Raw genomic sequence first — 23,204 nt, 5'->3', positions numbered from 1 at the left:
TAGGCCCATAATGCTCCCGGGTGGTAACCAATTTGAACATTAACCAGCAACTCAGTGGATTCGCTAAAAACCCTGATTCTTTTCCACCCCAGCTGCCGAATGTCTATTAAGTTGACGTATTGAGAACCATGAAATGTGTTTCTTCTCATCCGGTTTAAGACCCGACATTCATATATATAATGTTCCGGCATCTCATCATCTGCCCGGCATACTCTGCATTTCACCGAATGTGCTTTTCTCATTTTATGAAGGTAGAATCTTAAGGGTAAATGCCCTGTGATGACCCCTACAATGTTATTAGGCCCCCTTTTGCTTGCAGTAGTATCAACACTGTCCCAATTTATCTTTCTGGTGTTGTTTATGTTCCAAGACGTGAGATGTTCATCTATAGTCGATTGCCACAAGCAACCTTTGAAGGAGGTGAATGGTCTGGCGACACTTTTCCATTAAGCTGCTCCCGAGCGGTCAGCTCTTCTGCCTTCATATCCTTCTATGCCTATATGACCGGCTAACAAGATGATTAACAGAGATATCTACTAAAAGTCTAGTTATTGCCTTATTGCATAACCTAAGCAACGGTACTTAGTATGGGCGCTACGGATAGTGTTAATTTCCGCTTGGCTATCCACTGGAATGTTTATTAACATGCTGGTAAGAGCAGAAGCCCATTTAACACCTTCTGTTATGCCCAGAATTCCGGACTGAAAGACTGATTTGAAATTATTTAGTTTAAAGCTGCTTTCTTTGTATGGATTATGGATTGGAGAAAAATAATACTCCTATTCCTATTTCAATCCCAGTAAATTAATGGAGATATGTAGTGAATATGTAGATTTTGACGTTGGAACTGTCGGTGACATAACAATTGATCAAAGCTTATCTGAAAACAGTTGAGAATCGCATTGACTAAGTTGTCGCACTCGTATGTTCTGCCTTAGAGCTACTCCCTTAAGCTTCAGACCAACCGTTCTCTGATAGCAGCAGTAATCGACATTCTTTTAAGAATTATTCTAAATATGCAACTCTACTGCTCTGCGACTTCCAAGCTGTGATTGTGTGCGTTTTCCACCTAAAACTTCTGAGTCATATTAATTTTTGTTTCCTGCACGCCATGCTTAATGCCGCTAAGTTCCTACATTTATTTGCACAAAATTATCATTTAACGACAAACAGTTCATAACATTTATGCGCCTACAACGCTTGTAAACATTTTTGCTAAAGCTACAAAATCGCATTGCAGCCACGCTAAATTCCCAGGCTCTTCGCGCGCAGTTACTTAAAAGAGACATCAGCAAGTTAATTCATTTAACGGCCGCGCAGCAGCAACTTTGTCAACATGCACGCGGTGGGCAGTGCCAATTAACAAATTAGTTTATTGCAATGGCAATAATGCTGGCTGTGAGGGTAGCGTAAACGGAACCGAGCTTCAGTTTAGTGTCGCTGCGGGTACAAAATCAATGGAAGTTGCGCTGTGGCGTATACCTACTTTTAAAAGGTAAGGGCTTTAAGCGCGCTTAATAACAATTACAACAACAATGAGGTGTTTTAACAACAGCAATAATGTATTTTAATAACAACAACAATAATGTGTTTTAACAACAACAAATTGTGTTTAAACAACAACAACAACAAATTGTGTTTAAACAACAAAAACAATGCGCTTTAACAACAAAAACAGTAATGTGCTTTAACAACAACAACAATGTGTTTTAACAACAAAAACAGTAATGTGCTTTAACAACAACAACAATGAGTTTTAACAACAACAACAACAACGTGTTTTAACAACAACAACAAAAAGTGTTTTAACAACAAAAACAGTAATGTGTTTTAACAACAACAAATTGCAGCGTATTCCTTTTCGCTTGCTTGCCGCCCGCCATACTGCCGTTCAACGACCGCGCTTTCGCAAGCCTTCGCCGCTTTGCTGCCGCGCGTTTTTACAACTTAATTAGCGTCAGCACGTTTTTCGGCCAATATTTTGTTTCACTTCGCTGATGCGCCTTATTTTGTGCGCGGATTGTCAGTTTTCGATACGCTGCTTTCCGTCATTATTAGCTGTGCGCCGTTTCGTATGCATAACTCCTTTTGTTCTGCGCTCGCTTTTTCGCCCGTGTGTGTGTGGCGTGTATGTGTGGCCCGTCATAAATTGCAATTAATTTCGCTGACGCTGGCACTTTTTGTAGGTGTTTCATTTAACATTTTCAGCGCTGAATAATTTTAAGCGCAATTTCTTGTTTTTATTTTTTGCTTGCCACAAATGTCTTTGCATGCGTAATGCGCTGAAAAAACTCTGCTGGCCATCAGTTGGTCAGCCCGAGTCAGCCAGCTGTCCAAGTTTGTTGTTTTACACAAGTCTTTTGTTTACATTTTTATTGTTTCCTTGAAATTGACTGTGTGCTTTTGCGCCGGCCAACTAATTTTTTGTGATTTTTTTCGTTCAACTCGTTTTGTAGTTGTTATCATTGTTCACTTTTTGCCATATATTTTATTTGGCCTGAGTTTATGCGTCTGTTTCGCTTCGCTTGCGAAGTGTTTACTTGCACCTTTTCACACTTTTGATTTCGTTTGCTTGATTTCTGGCCGCGCGTTCACTTGTTGCCTTCGCTGAATTTCAAATTTCGTATTCCAACGCTGATAAATGTTTATTTCGTCGTCTTGCTATTAATGGCTTTGCCAAAAATTGTTTAACATAGCGTTTCATTAATGCTGTTTATCTGCATTTGAGATCTACATTAAATATTTGTCTGTGAATAGTTAAACTGCTTTGTCATGACAATGAATTTACGCTGTGCCTTTTTTGTTAAATCCACAAGAAACAATAAATATTATTACACTTTTCTGTATTGTAAACAAAATTAATTGCTGCTAGTTATAAAGCCAATCTTTTATAACTGTTTCGTGCTTAGCATCTATTTTTTATAAGAAAAGCTTTATTTAGTTTACAGGTTGGTCCGTATACCCGTTAGTTTGTAGGAACGCAAAGGTCAGCAGTTAATTGTTGCAGGAAATTAGTTTCACGCACAAATCAATGCGTAAACGAAAAACAGCCGACAACATAAATACTTACAACAAGGTCGTTTGTTATTGTTGCGTACACTTTTTTGTTGCAACATCTTTGGTAATTTAAATAATTTCTGAAGTTAACATAAATAAAAAATACTTTGAACAATTTCAGTGCTCTGTAACGCAGCATGCATGCCGCTCACAGCATGTTACCGTACGAATTCCTAGCGCGATTTGGAGACGATATTAGTCGGCTTCACACGTTCAATAAGCCTACTTTTATTGTTAGGTTAGTATGTTAAGATCGGGTTTATTAACGATTTAGCCACAGAAGTGCTTAAGACGATGTGAAATTTTCGCTTAACACATTTCTTAGGTTAAGTGCGGGTAGGCGAATAGGCTGATTTTCGTGGGAACACGCATCATCCCACTTGCACTGCCAGATGCGCTTTTTTATTGTGATGTGCAAAACTCGTAGGTACGGATCGAAAAGACCGTCGTTCATCTACAAAGCGCCTGGAGCTAGCCACAAATTTATTAATCTGCCTAATATCTACTCCAGCCATTTCACCGGGTTCCTAAAACGTATCGCAACCAAGCTGCTTCAAGCTTAGTCGAGCGTAAGCTGTACAGTGAAGTAGAAAGTGTATAAATGTTTCCATTTCATATCCCTTCTATCAACTTTGCCAAGTAGCCTCCCCCAAAGTCTTTAGCCTCACCACGAGAGTGCCAATGGAACAGTGTACAGTTAGAACAACTATCATTATGGATATGTGAACTTTGCTAAGAGCTTCCAGTCTGGGCTAGAAGTATTTTGCAACACCCCAAATGTCGCTTGTTGAGCAGCGCTTACTGAGTGTCCAAGTACACCACTCGTTCCCATACTAATGGGATTTGAGTAAAGGTGCGCTTTTTAGCGAACTCATCGGCCTTACAGTTTACGGCGATTCCGATATGGCCAGGTATCCAGACTCGTTTAATATTGAAGTAGCTTGGTTGCATAGTTAATAAGGTCGTCCACCCCAGACTAACTTTGAGGTCAAGGCCTATATATATTTGCTATCAAAGTGGATTAACAACTTTCTAAAAGTAGTCGCACTTCTTTGAAGTACATCTGATGCAACCTTATTAGTTGTCACTTCTTTTTGAAAGTCACTTCAGTGGCCTGGTAGCCTGAAACAAGAGCTGATTGAGAGCTCTTGACAGAAAACTCCCCTCCAACCTTTACCTTGAACTTCGATCCATACGTGAAAAAGCTCATTGCGTCTCTTCCTCAGCGATTCCTCGGAGGTATAGGTGACAAGGTTATGTGAGACAAATATACTTTTCTTAAATATTATGAATAGCGCTGGATACTAAATCTAAATCTTCGGTTTCCTAGAAGGAATAAAATAAGCTAACAGACGGCTTAGGACATAGGATAATCATTGAGTGCGATGGACAAAGTTTATTATCTCAAACAGACACAGCTCGAAAGCTCTGCTGGTTTGTAGAAGGAAGTAGTTTTGAAAAGAAAATTTCTATGGTTTTGTCCAATATAATAATGTTCAGAGATAAGACAATATATAAGGTCAAAAAATTTGGCCAAGATATATAGCCTTCAACTAGGCAAGGTCTGAAACTTTTAGAGGGAGATTTTATGATTTTCAATAGTTCAGACCTTTAGGCGGCTGTAATCGTAGTTACTCATAAAAAGTTGGAAGGTTCTGTTTCATTAATTTCAGAAATGTAGTTTTCTATCGAAGTCTGGTTTGAAAGACTGAAAAAAAAGCTCAGCTCAAATTGGTTTAGAAGTATGTAGGGAATTTAATAAGAGGTTTTCAGAATAAATATGTTAAAACCAAAAGGGATGAGCTTAGACCAACTAATATTTATTATTTAATATGCATAGAAATTAGAAGCTTGATAGACGTCAAGAGGCGATATGTTACACTTAAGGGGTTTAAACTTGGTTTTCTTTAATTTTCTCTTGGAACCTTAAAAAATATTAGCTTAGCTAACAAATATTTTGGTGATATTGAAAATTTGTGTACATTTTTTTAAGCTAATTGCACAGTTAAACCATGAACCAACAGGTCAAAATATTTAATACAACTTCCAATACTCCGCTGGCGCTCAGGCGTTTAGTTGCAGGTGTCAAACCGTAATAGCCTCAAAAGAAAAGCAGTCGCCGGGCTCTCACGCTACAAACTGCAACCGAAAACTCAATGAAATAAACTGAATGGGATGCTGAAATCAAATCCTTTGAAGCGGCGCCGACTTCAATGAAGGGTGCTAATAGTCAACATTAAAATACCACCAAAGCCCATTAAATTTGATTAAAAATGCGGACACCAAAGGGAAATAAAAAACTAAAAAATAAAAGCAACGCCAAGCGACAGCGTAATTAAATTAAAATGATAGGATAGAAGCAGTGTACGTATGTATTTGAAAAGCAAATACTTGTAGTTACATTACAAAAGCAGACCACAAAAGGAATACAATATCAAATAAGTATAGAAAAAAGAAATATTTGAGATAATACAGCATAAAAGTCAAAGATTCGACTCGGTAATCTCGAAGGCATCGTAGCTCAGAGCAAACACGCAGCAAAAAAATTTCAAACAACCAAAGTGAAGAAGCCAAATGAAGAGCAGTGCCAGCGTTGTAAATACATACAGACGAAGAAGCTTGCACTACAAACAATTTGACAAGCAACAGTAGTACAAAGCAGGTTGTTTGAGCGATAACAAGAGATGTTTTCTGAATCAAACAGCAAGTAAAATAGAATCAAAGCGAAGACAAAAATAGGAATAACTGATAAGCGAAGCATAAAACTACAAGACAGTTTTGCCCAAAAGAAAAACAAACGACGATTCGCGCAAGCTTAAGGAATTAAAGCATTAAAAAGCGGTAAATCAAATTGCTAAGCGGCGCGCAAAAGGTGTAAGGTGGCACTTGCACCGTACTTAGGACGCATATAATGTTATTAGAATGACATAAAAGAGTTAATTTTTAAATAAAAGTACTAAAATCAAAGCAGCTATAAAAATTTCGAAACCCTTTCGATCGATTAAAAATGCGTTTCTTTTCGAAAAGTTGTCAATTAAATGTTTTATGGTCAACCAAAATGTCACTTGGCTTGGCGACTACAAAGGCGATTGAAGAGCTTCCGGTGGGCACACTATTGTGTGAGTTTTTCATTATGTTTATGGGTATTTAAGTGGAGTAATTTGTTAATGGCTGGAACATTTCGATTTTTCAATGAATGACGATTGACTATTTTTCAAAAGTTGCCGAAGAGTTCGGTCAAATATTTTTTTTTATTCGGAAAGTTTTTTAGGATCCCATAATATTATTATGGCTTTATCAATCAAAAAATAATTTTGGGTTTGTTTCGTTAGAAGTTAGCTAGTAAGTCTGGGTTCACAATAATTATGTTCGCTAATTCGAAAATTCCCATTCGAAATACCAGGTGCACCCATATCCTTCGCCACTTGATATCTCCAAAAGAGTGCAGGTCTTCCTCTTCCTCTGCTTCCACCAGCGGGTACTGAATCCAAAACGTTCAAAGCTGAAGTGTTCTCTTCCATCCGGACAACATGACCCAGATAGCGCAGCGGTTGTTTCTTGAATCACCGAACTATGCTAATGTCGTCGTATATTTCGTACAGCTCGTTATTCCATCGACTGCGGTATTCGCCGATGCCAAAGCGCAATGGACCAAAAATCTTCTGCAAAACCTCTCTCTCATATATTACTAAGATCGACTCATCATCGTCCATGTTTCCGCAACATGTAGCAGGGCGGGAATAATGAGAGAGAGTTTGGTCTTTGTTCGTCAAGACAGGATTTCTTAATTACCTACTCCGTCCAAAGTAGCACCTGTTGGATAGAGTTATTCTGCGTTGGATTTCGAGGATGACATTGTTGTTGTTAATACTAGTTCCAAGAGAGACTATATTATCTATGACTTCGCAGTTATGACTGTCAACTGTAACGTGGAAGCCAAGTCGCGAACGCGATGATAGTTTTTTTGATAACGAGGAGATGATGAGAAGACATTTTGTCGTGTCTTCGTTCACTACCACACCCATTTTCTTTGCTTGTTTGTTAAACCTGGGGAAAGCAGTACCAAAGCCGCTTTTATTTTGCCCAATGATATCGATGTCTTCGGCGTACGCCAGTAGTTATACCCTCTTATAGAAAACAGTGCCTTCTCTATTTAGCTCTGTAGACGTATTATTTTCTTCAGCAATAGATTGATTAAAAGTCACACAATAAGGAGTCTCTTTGTCTGCAACATCGCTTGGTAGCGAATGGCTCTGGAGGTCTTTCTAGATCCTGATGAAGTTTTTTGTGTTGTTTAACGCCAGCCGTATTAGCTTTGCGAACATACCAAATTCAGACATAGCGTCTTAGAGGCAGTTCTTTATCATGCTGTCGAAGGCGGCTTTAGAATCGATGAAGAAGTGGTGTGCGTCGATCTTCCTTTCACGGGTCTTTTCCAAGATTGTGCGCATGATGAAAATCTGGTCGATAGTAAATTTTTCTAGTCAAAAGTCACACTGCAAAGGTTCAATCAGTGTTTTGCCGCTGGTATCTATAAACAAAGAAATCATAATTGTTAGAACAACTGACAACTAATGTACATTATACTTTGTTGTACAATTTCAGAAAATCATTATATTTTTAAGACTTTAGAATGTTGTTCTAAAGATATTTCTGCTTAACAAAGTTCTTATTTGAACCGGTTGAGAATCGCTACATATGAATTATACCAAACGAACGAAAGAAAACTTCTGACATAACATTAACAGTAGATCTTCGAACTGTAATTCGAAATGTTACAATAATATTTTCTCTCTTACCATAGTAGAACTAACATTAATATATTTATAATTTCAAGTTGTAGCATAAACTGTTTGAATAAGGAAAATTTAAAGCAATATTTTTAACTTTCCTCTAATGGGTATATGCCTTCAAAATTTCAGCTGCTTTATGCCACCGCCAACAAAGTTATCTGGCAACATACATTTACAGCCATTCAGTAGCTAATGGGTAGCAAAGTAGATCAACATTAAAGGACACAAATCTAAAGGGTGCTACAAGGCGTAGGAAAACAGCGGCCAGACGCGGCGCTTTCATGCACCGTCAAGCGGAAAGCGGTTAACCAAAACGGAGGTAAGCAAGATAAAAAGGACATTTTCGTGCGCACAAAAAGGTGGCTAGAACACGCGGAAAATGCAGGTTGCAAGCAGTTTTCGTCGTCAGCGCACAAAAACCATGAATGAAGCAGCGATAGACGAAAACCTTGATTAGCAAGCAATAAAAAGTATAGTAAAATTTTATATATTTCGGCCAGAATGCATTAGGTGACACTAAAAATGGTAATATAGGTGAGCGTACGCTCTGCATTTGTGGCAAGACAGTATTTTATCGCCTGTCTGCTGGGGAATAAAGCAAGCGTTGTGTGGCTGCCGCGCTGTTTATGGCATTGGTCGCGATTAGATTAGTTGGCAGTGTGCGTGTGGCTACCCGCTGCGTGTTGCAACTACTTGTAACCTTTATTGCAAGCGTTTGTTATATATGGTAGGGTTTGCAGGGCACTACTTGAAATGCAGGACATAAACTAGCGCAGTTTTCAAAAGGGTGCCAGTGATATCTTAATTGTATATGACTGCTTCGAATTTCGACAGCATCCAAGCACTTTAAACACAACATGGGTCAGTGCAAACTGTAGATAACTATTTTATGATTTCCCTTTTTTAAGGCTTTTCTCGAGCGCTTATTTGGTTTTTTTTTTCTTTTTTTCAATGTACACTTCATGCCGCTGCTTGCGCGCCTGAGTGGCGGGCAGCTGCACTTGTTTGACCGTTTTGCCGCTGTTCCGACTCACGTCTCTACTCGATTTGGTGGCATATCCGCTGAATCGAAATAGCTGTATCGACATATATACTTACATAGTTTATACTGCCAGCCTGCTACAGCAAACATTTACTTAATAGCTACGCCTAGTTTGCAGTAAATATGCCATATTAAGCAAATATCCTGTGAAAATTTAGTTATCCTGCCGCCAGCCAGTCACCCAGACCGCCTGAGCGCTGGCCGAACATCGCGCATTTTCAAAGAAGAGGCGCACCAGCCGCTGCACTTGAGATTTTCCGGCACGCTCAGGTTGCAGGTCCTTTGTGTACACACAGGCAACTGTGCGTGGCTTTGTTTGTGTGCCTCGTTCGACAGCCCTAAATAGTGGCGGACTGCTTTTTAATGATGCAGAAAATCGCTATATTTGCTTTGTCTGCCGACAGCGTCTACTAAGCGAGTTCGTAGTTATTTGAATATCCATGCGACACACACACACACACATGCAATTATTTGTGAGTTTAAATGCATATGTCAATTGCTCTAAATAAAGCAATTCAAGCTGTCATACATCTATATTCTCATAATTGTTGTTTGTGTGCTTGTGCAGCGAAGCGGTACAGCTGTTTGTTGTCGTTGCACTGTGCTGCATATTTGTTTGTTGTTCTCGTTTTTTTGGCCCTTCTGTTAGCTTAGCCAACTGCGCGTGTAATGTGTGTTGATGTGTATGTGTGTTTGTGCGTTCGCGTCTTCGCTGCTTTCTTCTTATGCATTTTACGTTTCTCTCCATTGTCTTCTCCGTAATTTGATATGCATTTTCCTTTTTTCGCCACATTGACTTTTTCTGCAAGATGAATTCCGATTAATTGATGCAGGCAATTGAGCAGATGCAATAAAGAACACATACCTGGAATACATACGTGCATAAGTCGTATGTTTTACAAGACTTGTCTTCGAAAATAAGCTGTATCCCCAATTGGCAATTTAAATGTTATCCTCAAGTCCTTCACATGTAACTCTATACAGGCCACTTTAGATTCTCCGCTGATAAGCATCCATGTTGCGCTACCGGTAAGCAATAAGACTACTTCCTTCCTTTTATGTCAACCGTATGACTCTTGCGCTAAAACAGACATTTCTCAAGCTGACAGATAATGCATTCAAAGAACATAGTAAAATAGTTGACAGGAAACAAAATGCGACAAACGAAGCAGCCAGATTAATTTCATGACAATCGATCATTGTCACACAACACATGAAGGATTTGGAGGAATACTGCAAGCCTGCGAAGTCTGAAAGCAGAATTGTATTTTATGCCCTGCGAAATGAGAGCTTGGAGGATCGCTATTAAGATCTATGAAGCGTGACTGAGAAGAACATTAAAATGCTGAAACCCAGTACTACAGATAACCATATTTCGGGACCCAACGAAGTGTCGATCTGCCTCAAACTACTTGAGGATGTTTCATTGTGTAGGCTGAATTTACCGATCGTTTTGTCAAAGATATCTTCATTGCCCACCCTGGCCATAAAGTCGCCAAGCAGGATTTTGACAGCGAGACGGAGGCAGCTCTCATAGGTGCGTTCAAAGCGCTCATGGAATTCATTTTTGGTCACATCGTCCTTCTCTTTGGTCAGGGCGGAAAAACTTCGCTTTGATGCAGATTGTGGCTACACGTTCATCCAAAGGGTTGACTGCCAGGACTTGGCGATGGAGTCTCTGTCACACCACGAGTCCCACACCCAATTTGCGCTCCTTTATATGGCCACTATAGTAAATGCCCTTCCTCGTACTTGGACGGCGGTGACGTCAGCTTTTATTTTTACGAGGACATCAACCTACTGGGCAGCGGCACCTTCTCAATTAAGGAACTAGATGTTTTTTGGCTAACCAGAGGATACTTGGTCTAAGATCGGAAGTCGTGAGCTGCTTGAGCCCTATGTAAAATAATCGTTCTGTCCACTCCCAAGTGAATGACGCTCGGAAAACATTCCTCAATTTCGTTAACTTTTATACATGGCTCCATCCTCCAAATACGACAATACTTTCGAATACTCCACAGTTGATTTAAGTTTGGTTCCTAATAATGTCTTCCCTTCCAGAAAAAAGTGAGAAAGGGATGAAATAGACAAGAAGAAATAAGAATCTATACGGAAGGTTCCAAACTAGACAATTGAGTGGTGTCTTCTCTGCGAAACCAGATGCCTTTCAAGCGGCGATGAGATCACTAAAGTCTTTTAGGATTTCTTCTAAGTTAATGTAAGAGTGCCTTGATCTCTTAGTGCATCTAACATCCTACTTCACAATAAACCTTCAAGAGGTTCCAGGACATAGTAATATCCTAGGGAAGTGTGAAGCTGATGAACTAGTCAGAATAGGCCTCTAGCTACTTGTAGATATCTAATCGACAAATATGTTAAAATCATATAATAGTAGAGTGTGGGTGAAATCAATGACTGACTTAATCAATAATCACACAAACTTTACATGAACGAAATATGGACCGCACATGCCGACTATTAAAATTTAAAAGGAATGATGGAAGAGCTCTAATATGAATGCTTACAGGTCTTTGTTTAATAGGTAGACATACTAGTAAACTTGAAACACCATATAACAACTATTGTAGAAGCTGTCATAAGTTAGAAGAGGGGAACGTTATAAAACTCTTCTTTGCGAATGTAAGCCTCTGTACAGGAAAATAATTACAACCAACGGTCGAAGGTTTTCTCATGAAATCTCAGAGGATTCACAGACAAAATATTTCGTACTGATGAATTTCATCAGAAGCACGAGGTTGTTCGGAGAAGAGACAATAAAGTGAGGGAACTTAAGTCCCCGTTGTATCCCATTGGACCTCCTGAAGGCTTAGGTGCGTCAGTAGACAGCCACTCCACCTACCTTTCACAGAGTTTACTATTTTTAGCCTACTATATAGTCACAGCATTATTTATAAATTTAAGAAAAGAAGAAGTTCCAACATATTAGAAAACTTTTGAAGCTGTGGAGCAAGCTTTCTGGAGTGGTTGAGTGGACCAACGTTATTTTAAATTGAAACTTTAAGAGTTTTTTTTATAGATAAACTTTAACTAAGACCCCTCGACGAAATCCGCTTAAAACTCTTCAAAACTAATAACTATCATAAAATCAGCAGCTAGGTCATTCTTCGCCTAAATGTAACCAGCCATTAATGCGTGTGTTTAGTAATTCATAAGCCTTAAGAGCTGCAGTCAAATGCGCGAAAGTGCGAAGCAATTTCCAGCACTCAACGGCAAACGCTATGTTTCAATTTTATGAATATTACTCAAAATGAGCTTCTAATGCTTCCCGTGCCTTTATGCCTTTATGCCCGGCTTTTAACTGCACTCGCGATTCACGGCAAAGAAGTAGCAAATGCAAATGTGCGCACTGTGCTTGCAGCCGATTCATGCAACATTTAGCAAATTGCTGCGCCGCCGATCTGCTGCACTGGCGCATACCTAATTGCAGCAACAAAGTCAGCAAATTATGAGCGACTTTTAAAAGCTTCAGCAGCGAGTGAAAGTCGAGTAAGTAATAAGGAAATGGCGAGCAGTAAAATCACGAGAGTAACGGCCAAGGAAGGAAGTAAGGCAGACCTGAAGACATGCTACGTGAAAACGACAGCGCAGCGGCTGTGACGGGGCAGGTTATGTGGCGGTAGGCAAACTTAGACGCGTGCTAGCAAATAATGGCAAAAAACTAATTGGGTTAACTTGCTAAGTTGGCGCGCTTATCGGCAAGGAGAATTGCTTAAAAGCGCGCTACTTTGAGGTTAAATTATTTTCAATTTTTATTTTTCGAAAAGTCTCCGTCCACTCAAATGCACTTGCAATCTTATTATGCGCACACATGCAACCATTTGTTGTTGCGCGCACCACAGCAGTTGTACGCTTAAAGTCAGCTTCGTGTTGCCTAAGTAGGCGCAAATCGAAAAATTCCGCTTGTTTTGCATATTTCAACATTTCACCCACTCTACGGGCGTGCCGGGTGCCTGGTTGCCACTATCGTCCTGCCGCCGTCAATTATTGTGATTTTCTTTGCCATTAGCCTTTCGCAACACTCAGGTGCATATGTTGCCTGTGGCACGTGGCATGTGATGAAAAGTCACTTGCGTGTCAACGTCACGGCTCGCCGTTATCGGCTTTGAGTTAGTTGTCGCCGCTGTCGCTGCTGGCGTTGGCCATTGAAATTAGCATTTCAGTTAGTGAGCTGCTAAAAGGCGTCCATTACTTGTGCCACTTTTCAACGGCCGCATAAACAAATAATATGCAGGCTACTTACGGTTATATGTATGTATACAGGTCCGCGCAAATGCCGTGCATGCCTCTCAGCTTTTAGCTTTCGAATGCCGCATGTGCGTATGTACATAGCAGAATTTAGATAGTATATACTTATATATAGGGCTTTTTGCGCAATTTCACACACCCATCAACACATATCCTTCATAATTTATGACCCATTTGTGTCGTCATATTTCATAAATTAACCAAATGACCAAATTACTGCATGCAATTAAAAAGAAAGCACGCGGAAAATTACTTTGGTTGAGGACCCTGATGAGTATGTGGTGTTAGAGTTGCCTGCACTCAAGTGGTTCAGAAAACTTTAGACTTTCCCAGTCGTAGGAGAAGTTTATAGTTTATTTTTCATCGAGAGCGTTTAATTTTCTGCATGTCCTAGAGTTTTCTGTATGTCCTAGAGTTTTATAACAAACTGAGCTTATGGAACACTAACTAAAGGGTTTTTCAACAAGTGCGCCACAAAAAGGTTTGTGAATTGTCAATGAAATCCTTTATTCCCGTGAAAGTAAATTCGATCATTATGTATGGAACTCGATTTCTCTTCCATGGTCAAAACGTTCGACACCCTTGCCGAAGTCCAGACGACAAATCCAATTTTCGACGATTTTCAAACATAAATCGGCCGACACTTCTGCAATTTCATGTACGAACTTCATCAATCGTCGCTGGCTTGTTGGCATAGACCATAGACTTGACAACCCCACGAAAAATACTCTAATAGCGTCAATTCGCACGACCGACGCTTCCAATTGACTAGGCCATTTCGTAAAATAATACGTTCACCAAACTTGATTCTCAGTAAATCGATTGCGACATTTGCTGTGTGGCTTGTGGCACCGTCCATTTTTAACCACATATTGTTCAAGTCCATATCATCAAAGTCGAGCCAATTCGGATTGCTGTCTGACCAATAATGTATAGTTTGCTTATTGACGAAGCCATTCACCCAGAAATGAGCCTCATCGCTGAAGATGATATTTCGATGATAATCCGGATAATTTTCAAGTTGCTGCTCAGCCCAATTCACGAACATACGACGATTCTGGTGGTCCAAGCGACTTCAGTTCTTGCGACAATTTGATCTTGTAAGGATGTGGGCCAAGATCTTTTTGCAAAATTCGACACAATGACGTAACAGAGATGCCCAACGCTTGAGAACGACGCGTGTGAGACTGATTTGGGTCTTCCTCAATTAATGTACCATAAACTGGATCTTCTTAGAGTTGGCCTCAACCGACTCCGAATTTCGGCAGTAAATTTTAATAATTTCTACATGTTGTTGGATGGTATATCTTTCCATAATGAAATGGCAAACCTTACTGAAGAGAAATGTCTAAAATATTGCGTCGTTTGCTGTCCCTATAGGTCTTTTGTAGCTTCGTTTTTAAAAACCCCTTTACTGCATAAGTTGCGACTAGAAATCATCTCCCAAAAGGAAGCACAAAATACAATACTTCAAGCTGTCTCCGAACTGATTTCGTTAAATTTCAGGAATGCCTCGGCTCTTTGTGAAGCTCTTCTCACAACGGCTGTATTCAGTTTCATCAATGGATTTTTCTACTGAAATCTTTACTTACTCAAAAGCTCAAAACATTCATTATATAATCTAAATCTAGCACGCTCTGCTTTAGTAGTTTCTAATTAGTCAAAATTGTGTAGTCATAAGCTAATCTCTTCATTCGGCTACTTTCATTTATTTAAACTCTACCGGTTTAAAATTTTTTCGGTCACAGTTGTCTAGGCATAAAAATTTTACAATATTAATCATTTTCATGTAAAAGAAAATACAAAATTTTCTAATATAAATCGTAAAAGTATAAAAAAAAGAAATCTATTTACATCAAATAGAAAATAAATAAAAAATTCCAGTGGTCCAACAAAATTAACTGTGTTTATTAGCTTGTAATTGTCAAAACAACAATAAAAACATATCTACAGAATGTCTGTGCTGCAATTCTTGAAACGTTCCGTAAATCTCAGTCAGCCTACAATGAAGCTGCTGGGTGCGCGTCACAAAGTTTATTACAGGACAAACAAAGAGGACAAGAAGAGTATTCGCGACTACGATGACGGCTACTACTACCGCAATGGGGAAGAGCAATATGCACAAACGCTACGCAATCGGCAGGCCGAGGTCTTGCGCTTCGATGATATTTACTACAAACTGAGCCGCAACAGACGCAAGTTCAATCAAACCCATATCGACTTTCCGAACTGCACCTGTGCTGAGGACTTGAAGGAGTATGAAAAAGCGAAAGGAAAACAGCCGCTACCAGAAACCGCTAGCCCTGTCAAGGACCCCTATCGGCTCTACAGTATGTGAAAATAGAAGGCGAATGACTGTCGCGTTGAATTAGAGAGTTTAATATGGCAGTAGAATGCGATCTCTCTACCACAAAAGCTTAATTAGGCCTAAGTGTCTATTAAACAATAAAGTTAGATTTGATTAAAGAAAAAATTGAAAAGGTTTATATGCAAATTTACTATTAATTTTCATATCATAAGTACTTTTAATAAAACTTACTTATAATAATAATAAAAATCATTATAAAAATCCTGAATAAATGTAATAAATGAAAATGGTTTTTCATTTTCTACTTTCTGGTCCTGGAATTCGTAAAGGATTTGTATATACGAATAAGTCTGACATGAAAAGCGGCCGCAAAGTAAAGCTCCGTTGATCTTAGGGCTACGGTATAGTTTGAGCTCTTCCCACTCGAGATGTTTAGGCAAGTTTCCATTCCGATTCTAATACGGAGAGGGATAATCGAGCAAATAGCTTCACCAGTCTTTTGACGTTTCTTTTTCTAGATAATCTGCTGATACTTATAATGATATTGCAAAATTTTTGCCTCAAATATGAAGACTTGCTTTACTGCCGCAATGATTGAGACTCGAACATCCCTGGAATTTGACATTATGCCACCAGTGGAGTAATATACAAGCCACAAGCTGCTCATAGGTCCACGTTAGCGGTCGACGACTCTCGGCAAGAAATAGTCGACCGGCTAGTATTCGAAATTGAAAACCTATTTGACATTTTTTTAGACAAGTACTGTTTAAGTTTAAATGAGTAACTCATAACTAATCATTAGGGAAGCTTCCTCAAGTTCTAATACCACTAAATTAAAATTTTAGTCTTATGATTGCAGCCCCTTAAGTAATTAACCTTTCCAAGCTGCACCGTCAGAAAACAAATTTTTGAAAATATTACATCTTTCAGCAACCTTTGAAAAAATGGCTTTCTTCAACTCATTTGTAAAAATCTCAAAAAGAAAATATCAAAAAAAATCTGTACTTTAAAGCTTAATTTCACTTTATCCTAAATTTAAGGCAAAAAAAAAATTAAAACTTTATACGAACTACTAAATTCTAAATTCTCTAATTAATTTGACATATACGTAAGGCCTTTCCATTTCGTGCAACAAGTATACGCTATGCTAAGTTTAAAATCGCTCGCTTTGGCGCTGACGTCACCGAAAATGTCACTCGTCTGCGCGCAACGCCTCACTTCCACCGATGCACCTGAGTTAGTACTGGGCTGCCGTCCACCGCCTCCTAAGAAATCAGATAAACATCCAGCGCGCGAACATTGCAAATTCATTGAGCCGCGCTGCGCTGAAGAGAAAATGCAGCATGTCACATGTAAAAAGCGGGAGTTCCCACCACACTTCAACTTCGATGAATGCTGTCCGCCCTGCAGGGATGTTTTACCGCGTTTCGACGATCTCTACTATCAGCCGTCGGACAAGGAAAAACGTAAATACCAGCAAACCTGGTCCGAGTGCCCGCGCCTGTTTATTGTACCACGGAAAATCTGCTGCTACGAACATTTCGATGTGCCGAAAATGGAGAAACGAGAGTTCAAACGCGATGAAGATCAGTTCAATAATTACCACGTCAAAACGTGTAGGAATAATTCACAATCACGTTGCGCCAAAATTATATGGCCCGGTTGCCGCATGGGCAGATGGCCTCCCAAATGTTTTGTCATTAAACACAGCAGCGGCTGCTTGAAGATATGCACACCCTACCCGAGCTATTCGGAGTGCAAACGTCCGAAACCGAAGTCCTTGCCACCGGTCGAATGCGCTTGCCTAAAGGCTGGACCGTGCATCCACAATTGATTGTCTCAAAGGTGGACGCACTGTCCTTTATTGATTTGTATAGTGGACAGTAATTGATATTGAAGCTTCTTTGTGAGGGAAGCGTCACTAAGCAATGGACTTGAACATTCAAGCAACTAAGTGCAATCAGTCTTGTATCTTCTTCAATGGAAAGAAATCAGCATTGAAGCTGTGCGGGACTGAAAGCCTTGTTTTGCTTTCGAATGTGGTTCAAAAGTGGGTCTCTTTTCAGTGATTTCGGCTACTAAAAGCTGTGATATTGTAAAAATTGGACTTGATGATTAAATAAATTTCTCGTAATTGGTAACTCCGATTTTTTTATTTACATTCGTTATGTGCGCTATTTGTTGATGAAATTCCCCTCCCGTCATCGTTAGGTTGCTTTGGTAGGTACAGATTGAGACGATTCCCTATTTGCGGTGGTCGGCTCTGAGCGTACTGCCTCATAAGGGTGTCAACCCTCGCCTTGGCCTCGTTACTGAGACAAAATTGGAATCATGAAAGGAGACTACCTTTCGGAGAAGTGGATAACGGTTCTAAGTGGGGACCCTTTAAGCGTGGAAAATAAAGCAGAACAAAACTAAAAAGGATGTGAGTGGAAGTAGGTCGGATTCAATCTCGAAAATTAGTAACTCGGGCGGGCGGTCCTTGCTAAGGAAGAGTGAATAGTATGAAGAGGAACCTCTGCTAAGATCATAGGGAGTTCCGATACGCCGGATAGTGCCAAAGGTAGCTCGAACAACGACAGTGACTCGTTCGGGCGGTCCATGCTTAGAAAAACCGCCTTTTAGTGAAAGTAATGTAAGCAGACGTGTTTTCCCTGAAAGAGGTGGTATGGTATTCGGAGTTGGCCGAAACCTCCCGACAGATAGTGAAAGTAAGGCAGTAGAGGAACCTTTGCTAAGCTCGTGGGGCAGGTGCCAAGAGTAGTCGGATCGTCGCTGAACAGCTAAACTGAAGAATGGTGGACCCATACTCTCAAGAAGTACCAGTATACGAGCCAGTTCAGCTCAACTGCAAACACATACTTGCTCCACGGCTAGAATGTATAAATGTTATCTCAGTAGCAAAATTTTTAAACTCTTTTCAATAATATTTCAAAAACAAAAATTTTAATTCAATTCGAAAATCTAAAGTTTATTACAGTTTCCCCCTCAAAATACACAGAAAAACAAATAAAAAAGCTCAAAATTATATTTTTGAAACCACGAAATTCCAAATTCCAACGCTACTCTAGTTTTCGACAAGAATCTCTTACAAAAACAACGGCTATATAAAATTTGCACAAGTTTTGGAAACGTAGAAAAATGACGCTATTTCGTGCATTTGGCAATCAGCTCTTGCAAGGCCTGAAAACGCCAGCCTTCAGCGGGTGTCTGCCACGTACAATGGCCAGTCAAAAAAAGCACCCAGGCTATCGTGCACAGTGTGCTTCTGACGATCCAAAGTGTAGCGAGAAGAAGCTCAAGGAAAAGAAAGACAGCGACGAATGCGATAAAAAGAAGGAGCGGAAGCGTACTTCCATGTGGTTAAACCCAGAGTGTTGTCTGGACGTATGCCCAGATGTCTTGCCGCGTTTCGACGATCTCTACTATAAGGCCTCCGACAAAGCCAAACGCAAGTACACGCGCACATGGAACGAATGTCCAGATCTGAAAATAGCACCGCGAAAGATTTGCTGTTTTGATAACATATCATTGCCACCATTAGAAAAACGCAAAAGACGTCGTGGTGATCGAGAAAGCGCATGTCCCGTTCCGACGGCTGAGCAAAAAGCCAGCTGCTCGATAAAACAGAACAAGCGCTGTATTAAAATTCGTCTACCCGGCTGCGGCGCTGTACGTGAACCACCGAAATGTTTCGTCATCAAACAATCAGTGAAATGCCGTAAGATTTGCACACCATATCCGGCATATTCGGAATGCTCACGACCTAAACCGAAGCCACGTCCGCCAATCGAATGTAATTGCCTGGTCGTGGGTCCACTCTGCAGCCTACATTAGTCGCAATTATGAGCAAAACAGTCGCGTTGTTGCCGAGGTGTAGGGCCGTGTTTAGTGAAAATGAGTAGATATGGAAATCATTCAACTGGTACATAGCATAATATCATTCAAAGTTTCAGCTTTCAGTTTCGTGCTTGAAGCTGGTCATGATATTGAAAGCTGAAATTTTTGAGAAAACTTATTTAGCTGGAAACAAGCGAAAGCTCGTATAAAAAATATTGTTGAAAATAAGACTAGCCACTCCTAGCAATTCTTAGAACATAGCCAATTCAACTTATTTCGAAAATCAAATTTTATGTTGAAATTAAAAACTCCAAAATTGAAACAAAAAAATTCTAAATTTAATAAAAGCTGAAAGTAACACAAAACAATAATCTAAAAGCTTGTTTTTCTAAAAGAATGTTCTATACAGATTTCGAAAACATTATTACCTTTTAAGAGATTTTTTCTCTCATCGTTTTCTGTATCAATTTTAAGAGCAAGACAGAGTGCTTGGTGATCCACAGCTCTCTTCTGATAGAATTTACGGAAAACCGACATAAATGCTACAGGGAAAGTAATAGGACTGATTTTCTTTCGCCGCGACTGTACTTCGGGGCGTGGGAGCACCGAGTGGATTCGGTGGAGGGCGTTACTAGCTAACGAACGAGTGGCTCTTCAGTTGTCACCTGGAGAGTCAGGACAAACATTTTCGCTCGACGTGTTTCTGTGAGTGGTGCAAGCCGAAAATGCAGCATCCGTCAGAGCAGAGGTACGCGATTAAATTCTGTGTGAAACTCGGTAAATATGGCTTACCCAGATGTTGCTTTAGCAAGAAATGGTGTGTTTCAGTGGCACCAGGCCTTTTTGGAGGGTCGGGAAGAGGTCGCTGATAAAGACCGGAAGAATGAGCAAATCCAAAGGAAAAACGTCCACCATAAATTTGTTCCTCCTGGACAAACCGTCAATGCTAAGTTTTACGTGGAAGTCCTCAAGAGACTCAAACGAAGGGTTATTCAGGTCCGACAAGACATCACATCCGATTGGAAGTTGCACCACGACAACGCCCGGCTCACACCGCCTTTTTAGTGAACAGCTACCCAACCAAGACCGGCATCCCAACGCTTCCGCAGCCGCCCTACAGCTCAGATGTGGCCTCGCGGGATTTTTTTGTTTCCTTGCCTGGAAAGGCCGATGAGAGACAAGCATTTTGAGGCGACAGAGCGGAACCAAGCAACATGCACCTCGTCTCTCAAGGTTATTCCGGAGAATGCCTTCCGTGACGCCTTTAACGCTTAGAAATCGTGCTGGCAGCGCTGCATCGACACAGAAGGAATCTATTTTGAAAGCTTTTAAAGATATGAAACGATTGGTTCAATACATTTTTTTAAATCGACCCAGCCCTATTCTTTCCGGACAAATCCTGTAAGGATTCGAAAAAAAGTTACTCGTGTTCAGATTTCGAGGAATTGTACCTGCATTTATTCTCCCAGAATACAGCTACTGTAATTACCATAAGATCACTACCAGAATTGATAAAATATGGTATATTTTCGGGTAGGAAAAGGCTGATTTCAGCTCAAGCTGAGTAGGCGCTGATTTCGCCTTTCTGACACCACTTAAGCACAACTTATGTTGATACTCCTGTAGCTGGCTGACATATTCAGTCGAAAACTACAAAGAGAGCGGCAATTTAGACGCTCGAAATAGAAGTCTTCCATATATTTGAAGAAAAAAAGCTCGACATATTTGGAACACGAAATGAATTTTGACAGCTCGGCCTTCAAAGGCGGTGCAGATCACTATAAACGTACAGTAAATAGATAATTTCACTTAAAATTTGTACGAAAACAATGAGCCATACATACATACTTACGGTTTTCGGAAACAACAAATTCTGAAGAAAAGCGAAAGATACTTGCAACACAGCAGACGTGAAGTAAAGAGTTCTTGCTAATGCCGAGCGTGTAAGTAAGCTTCTATGTACCTACATATGTAAGCAGCAGCGTAAGCACACACGTCTGCGCCTTAAAAGTACCTAAGTACACACGCACATCTTGCCACGCATCTGTCTGCACCTAGTGCAACTGACAGCCAGCCTGTCTGCTGCTGAAGTGTCTGCCACACAAAGTGTTGAAATGCAAGCAGGCACAAGAGCAACAACAAACGGCCAGAGGAGTCGGTGTGCAGCGTGGGGGAATTGCTGCTGTCGAGTGATGCGTTTGGAGGCATATATGTATACGTATATATGAGTATGTATGTGTGTGTGTACTTGAAAGTTTTGCTGCATGCGTGTGCAAGCAAAGTCTTGCATGTTGCCTTCAACAGCGGCGGCTGGCAATTTTTGTATAATTTCGGCAACAACCAAAAACAACAACTACAACAGCACGCATTGCTTTGCAGCAGGAAAACAACAAAAAAGTGACAAAAATTGTATTTCGACGCATTTGGCATTTCATTTGAAATACAACATACAACAACAACTCAAGTGCTTTGTCAGCAACATTTCAAACAAAGCGACGACACATCACAGCACACAGCAAGGCGGCCGAAAACTAGTGAAAAGTGTCCAAATAACTGAAAAAAGTAAATAAGCGAAGTCCGAAAACCAACTTGAAGTTCCCCTTTTCGCGCCGCTTTTCTGTGAATATTTAAAATGCGCCGTTGTTTGGGGTCGAAAAGACAAAGCGAGTGGAAAATAGGCCGCTCACACCGAGTAACAAATAACCAACAAATTCAGAAAAATTACAAAAGCTACAAAAAAGACAGCCGAAAAGCCCTGCTGCATACGTCACACCATGCCACCCTGTCTCCGCTGCATAACAAGTACAACCACACACACACATATACATATTATTCATAGCAAGCAAATGTGCTACGCAGTCAAATGCTTCACAGCCGCTAACTGCATGACAGTTGTTGTTGTTGTCGCGCCATTGTTGTTGTCAACGCGGCCAACACAATTTTTCACCTTGGCCTTTGTTTTTTCACTTGAAATTGTAGATACTTTTCGTTAACTCATTACTAGACACACACTTAATCATAAAGCTGCAAGAAAACGCGTCTTATTGTTATTATTGTTGCTTTTTATGTCGGTTTTTTTGCTGTTGCCGCTGTTGTTGTAGTTGGTAATGCCAGTTAAACTGACAACAATTTCGTTTTGTAATGAATTGCGTTGGCCGCACTCAACACTACACACTCACAAACAAACAAACACACACACCTAAACCCCTTAAACCCCTTCTTCAACCATGTAGCCACGCTGGTCACTCAAGTATGTTGTTAAAGTAATTTGTTGCTGCCACCAACAGCACCAAGTTGCTATTAATATGTGCCCGTTGTTGTTGTTACTATTATTATAACAAACGTTTCTGTTGCAAAGATGTCTTCAAAATTTGACTCCATAAAGATACTATGTGTTTCCGAAAAACGCTGTTTTATAAGCAATCCAACAACGCATAGGCAAGTCTGTGTGCATGTGTGTGTTTGTCATCTTGAAAACTGTTGAATTTCTCACTTCTCATTTCGGTGGAGAGCTACGGCATATACATATGTACTTGTGCCTACATAGCATCTACCTCTTCTTTTTGTCGGCCCCAATTCATTCAACGTGTGGCATCAAGTGTTTCCAAGTGCTGAAGTGGTGCGCCGCCAGCTTGTTTGTAGTTATACGCAGTGTCAATTTGTATATATCATGAATTTATGTGCTTTTGCCCACATAGATGTATTGCCTCAAAAAATATTAGAGAATTTTGAAAATACTTGCTTTTACTAACTTGCCATCGATTGGAGGCTCTACTTGGACCAGTTAATTGTTAGAGAAAAGCAGTAGCTTAGGCGGCGAAAGAAAGTAGCTCGAAGAAATCTAGACCTCTCATAGAACGATCGAGAGGTTACCCGAAGACCGTGGAGAGTCGATTTG

The 23,204-nt window shown here is 40.2% G+C and overlaps 2 protein-coding genes across 2 annotated transcripts; both read left to right on the top strand.

The window, feature by feature from the left end:
- Positions 1–16,567: 16,567 nt before the first annotated feature.
- LOC126755386 (uncharacterized) lies at positions 16,568–17,589 on the top strand. The gene has a single exon (XM_050467923.1). It carries the CDS (start codon positions 16,611–16,613, stop codon positions 17,298–17,300), a length of 690 nt encoding a protein of 229 aa, XP_050323880.1. The 5' UTR covers positions 16,568–16,610; the 3' UTR covers positions 17,301–17,589.
- A 799-nt stretch (positions 17,590–18,388) lies between these two features.
- On the top strand, positions 18,389–19,659 carry LOC126755355 (uncharacterized). The gene has a single exon (XM_050467866.1). The coding sequence runs from the start codon at positions 18,608–18,610 to the stop codon at positions 19,301–19,303; it is 696 nt and encodes a 231-aa protein (XP_050323823.1). The 5' UTR covers positions 18,389–18,607; the 3' UTR covers positions 19,304–19,659.
- Positions 19,660–23,204: the final 3,545 nt, after the last annotated feature.

Source organism: Bactrocera neohumeralis, chromosome 4 (genome assembly GCF_024586455.1).
Source record: "Bactrocera neohumeralis isolate Rockhampton chromosome 4, APGP_CSIRO_Bneo_wtdbg2-racon-allhic-juicebox.fasta_v2, whole genome shotgun sequence".
Lineage (NCBI taxonomy): Eukaryota > Metazoa > Arthropoda > Insecta > Diptera > Tephritidae > Bactrocera > Bactrocera neohumeralis.
This window is presented reverse-complemented; position numbering and strand designations above follow the sequence as displayed.

What these genes read in the sequence shown, in the direction of transcription:
- LOC126755386 (XM_050467923.1), top strand. Translation starts at nt 16,611, where the DNA reads ATGCTAAGTTTAAAATCGCTCGCTTTGGCGCTGACGTCACCGAAAATG.
- LOC126755355 (XM_050467866.1), top strand. Translation starts at nt 18,608, where the DNA reads ATGACGCTATTTCGTGCATTTGGCAATCAGCTCTTGCAAGGCCTGAAA.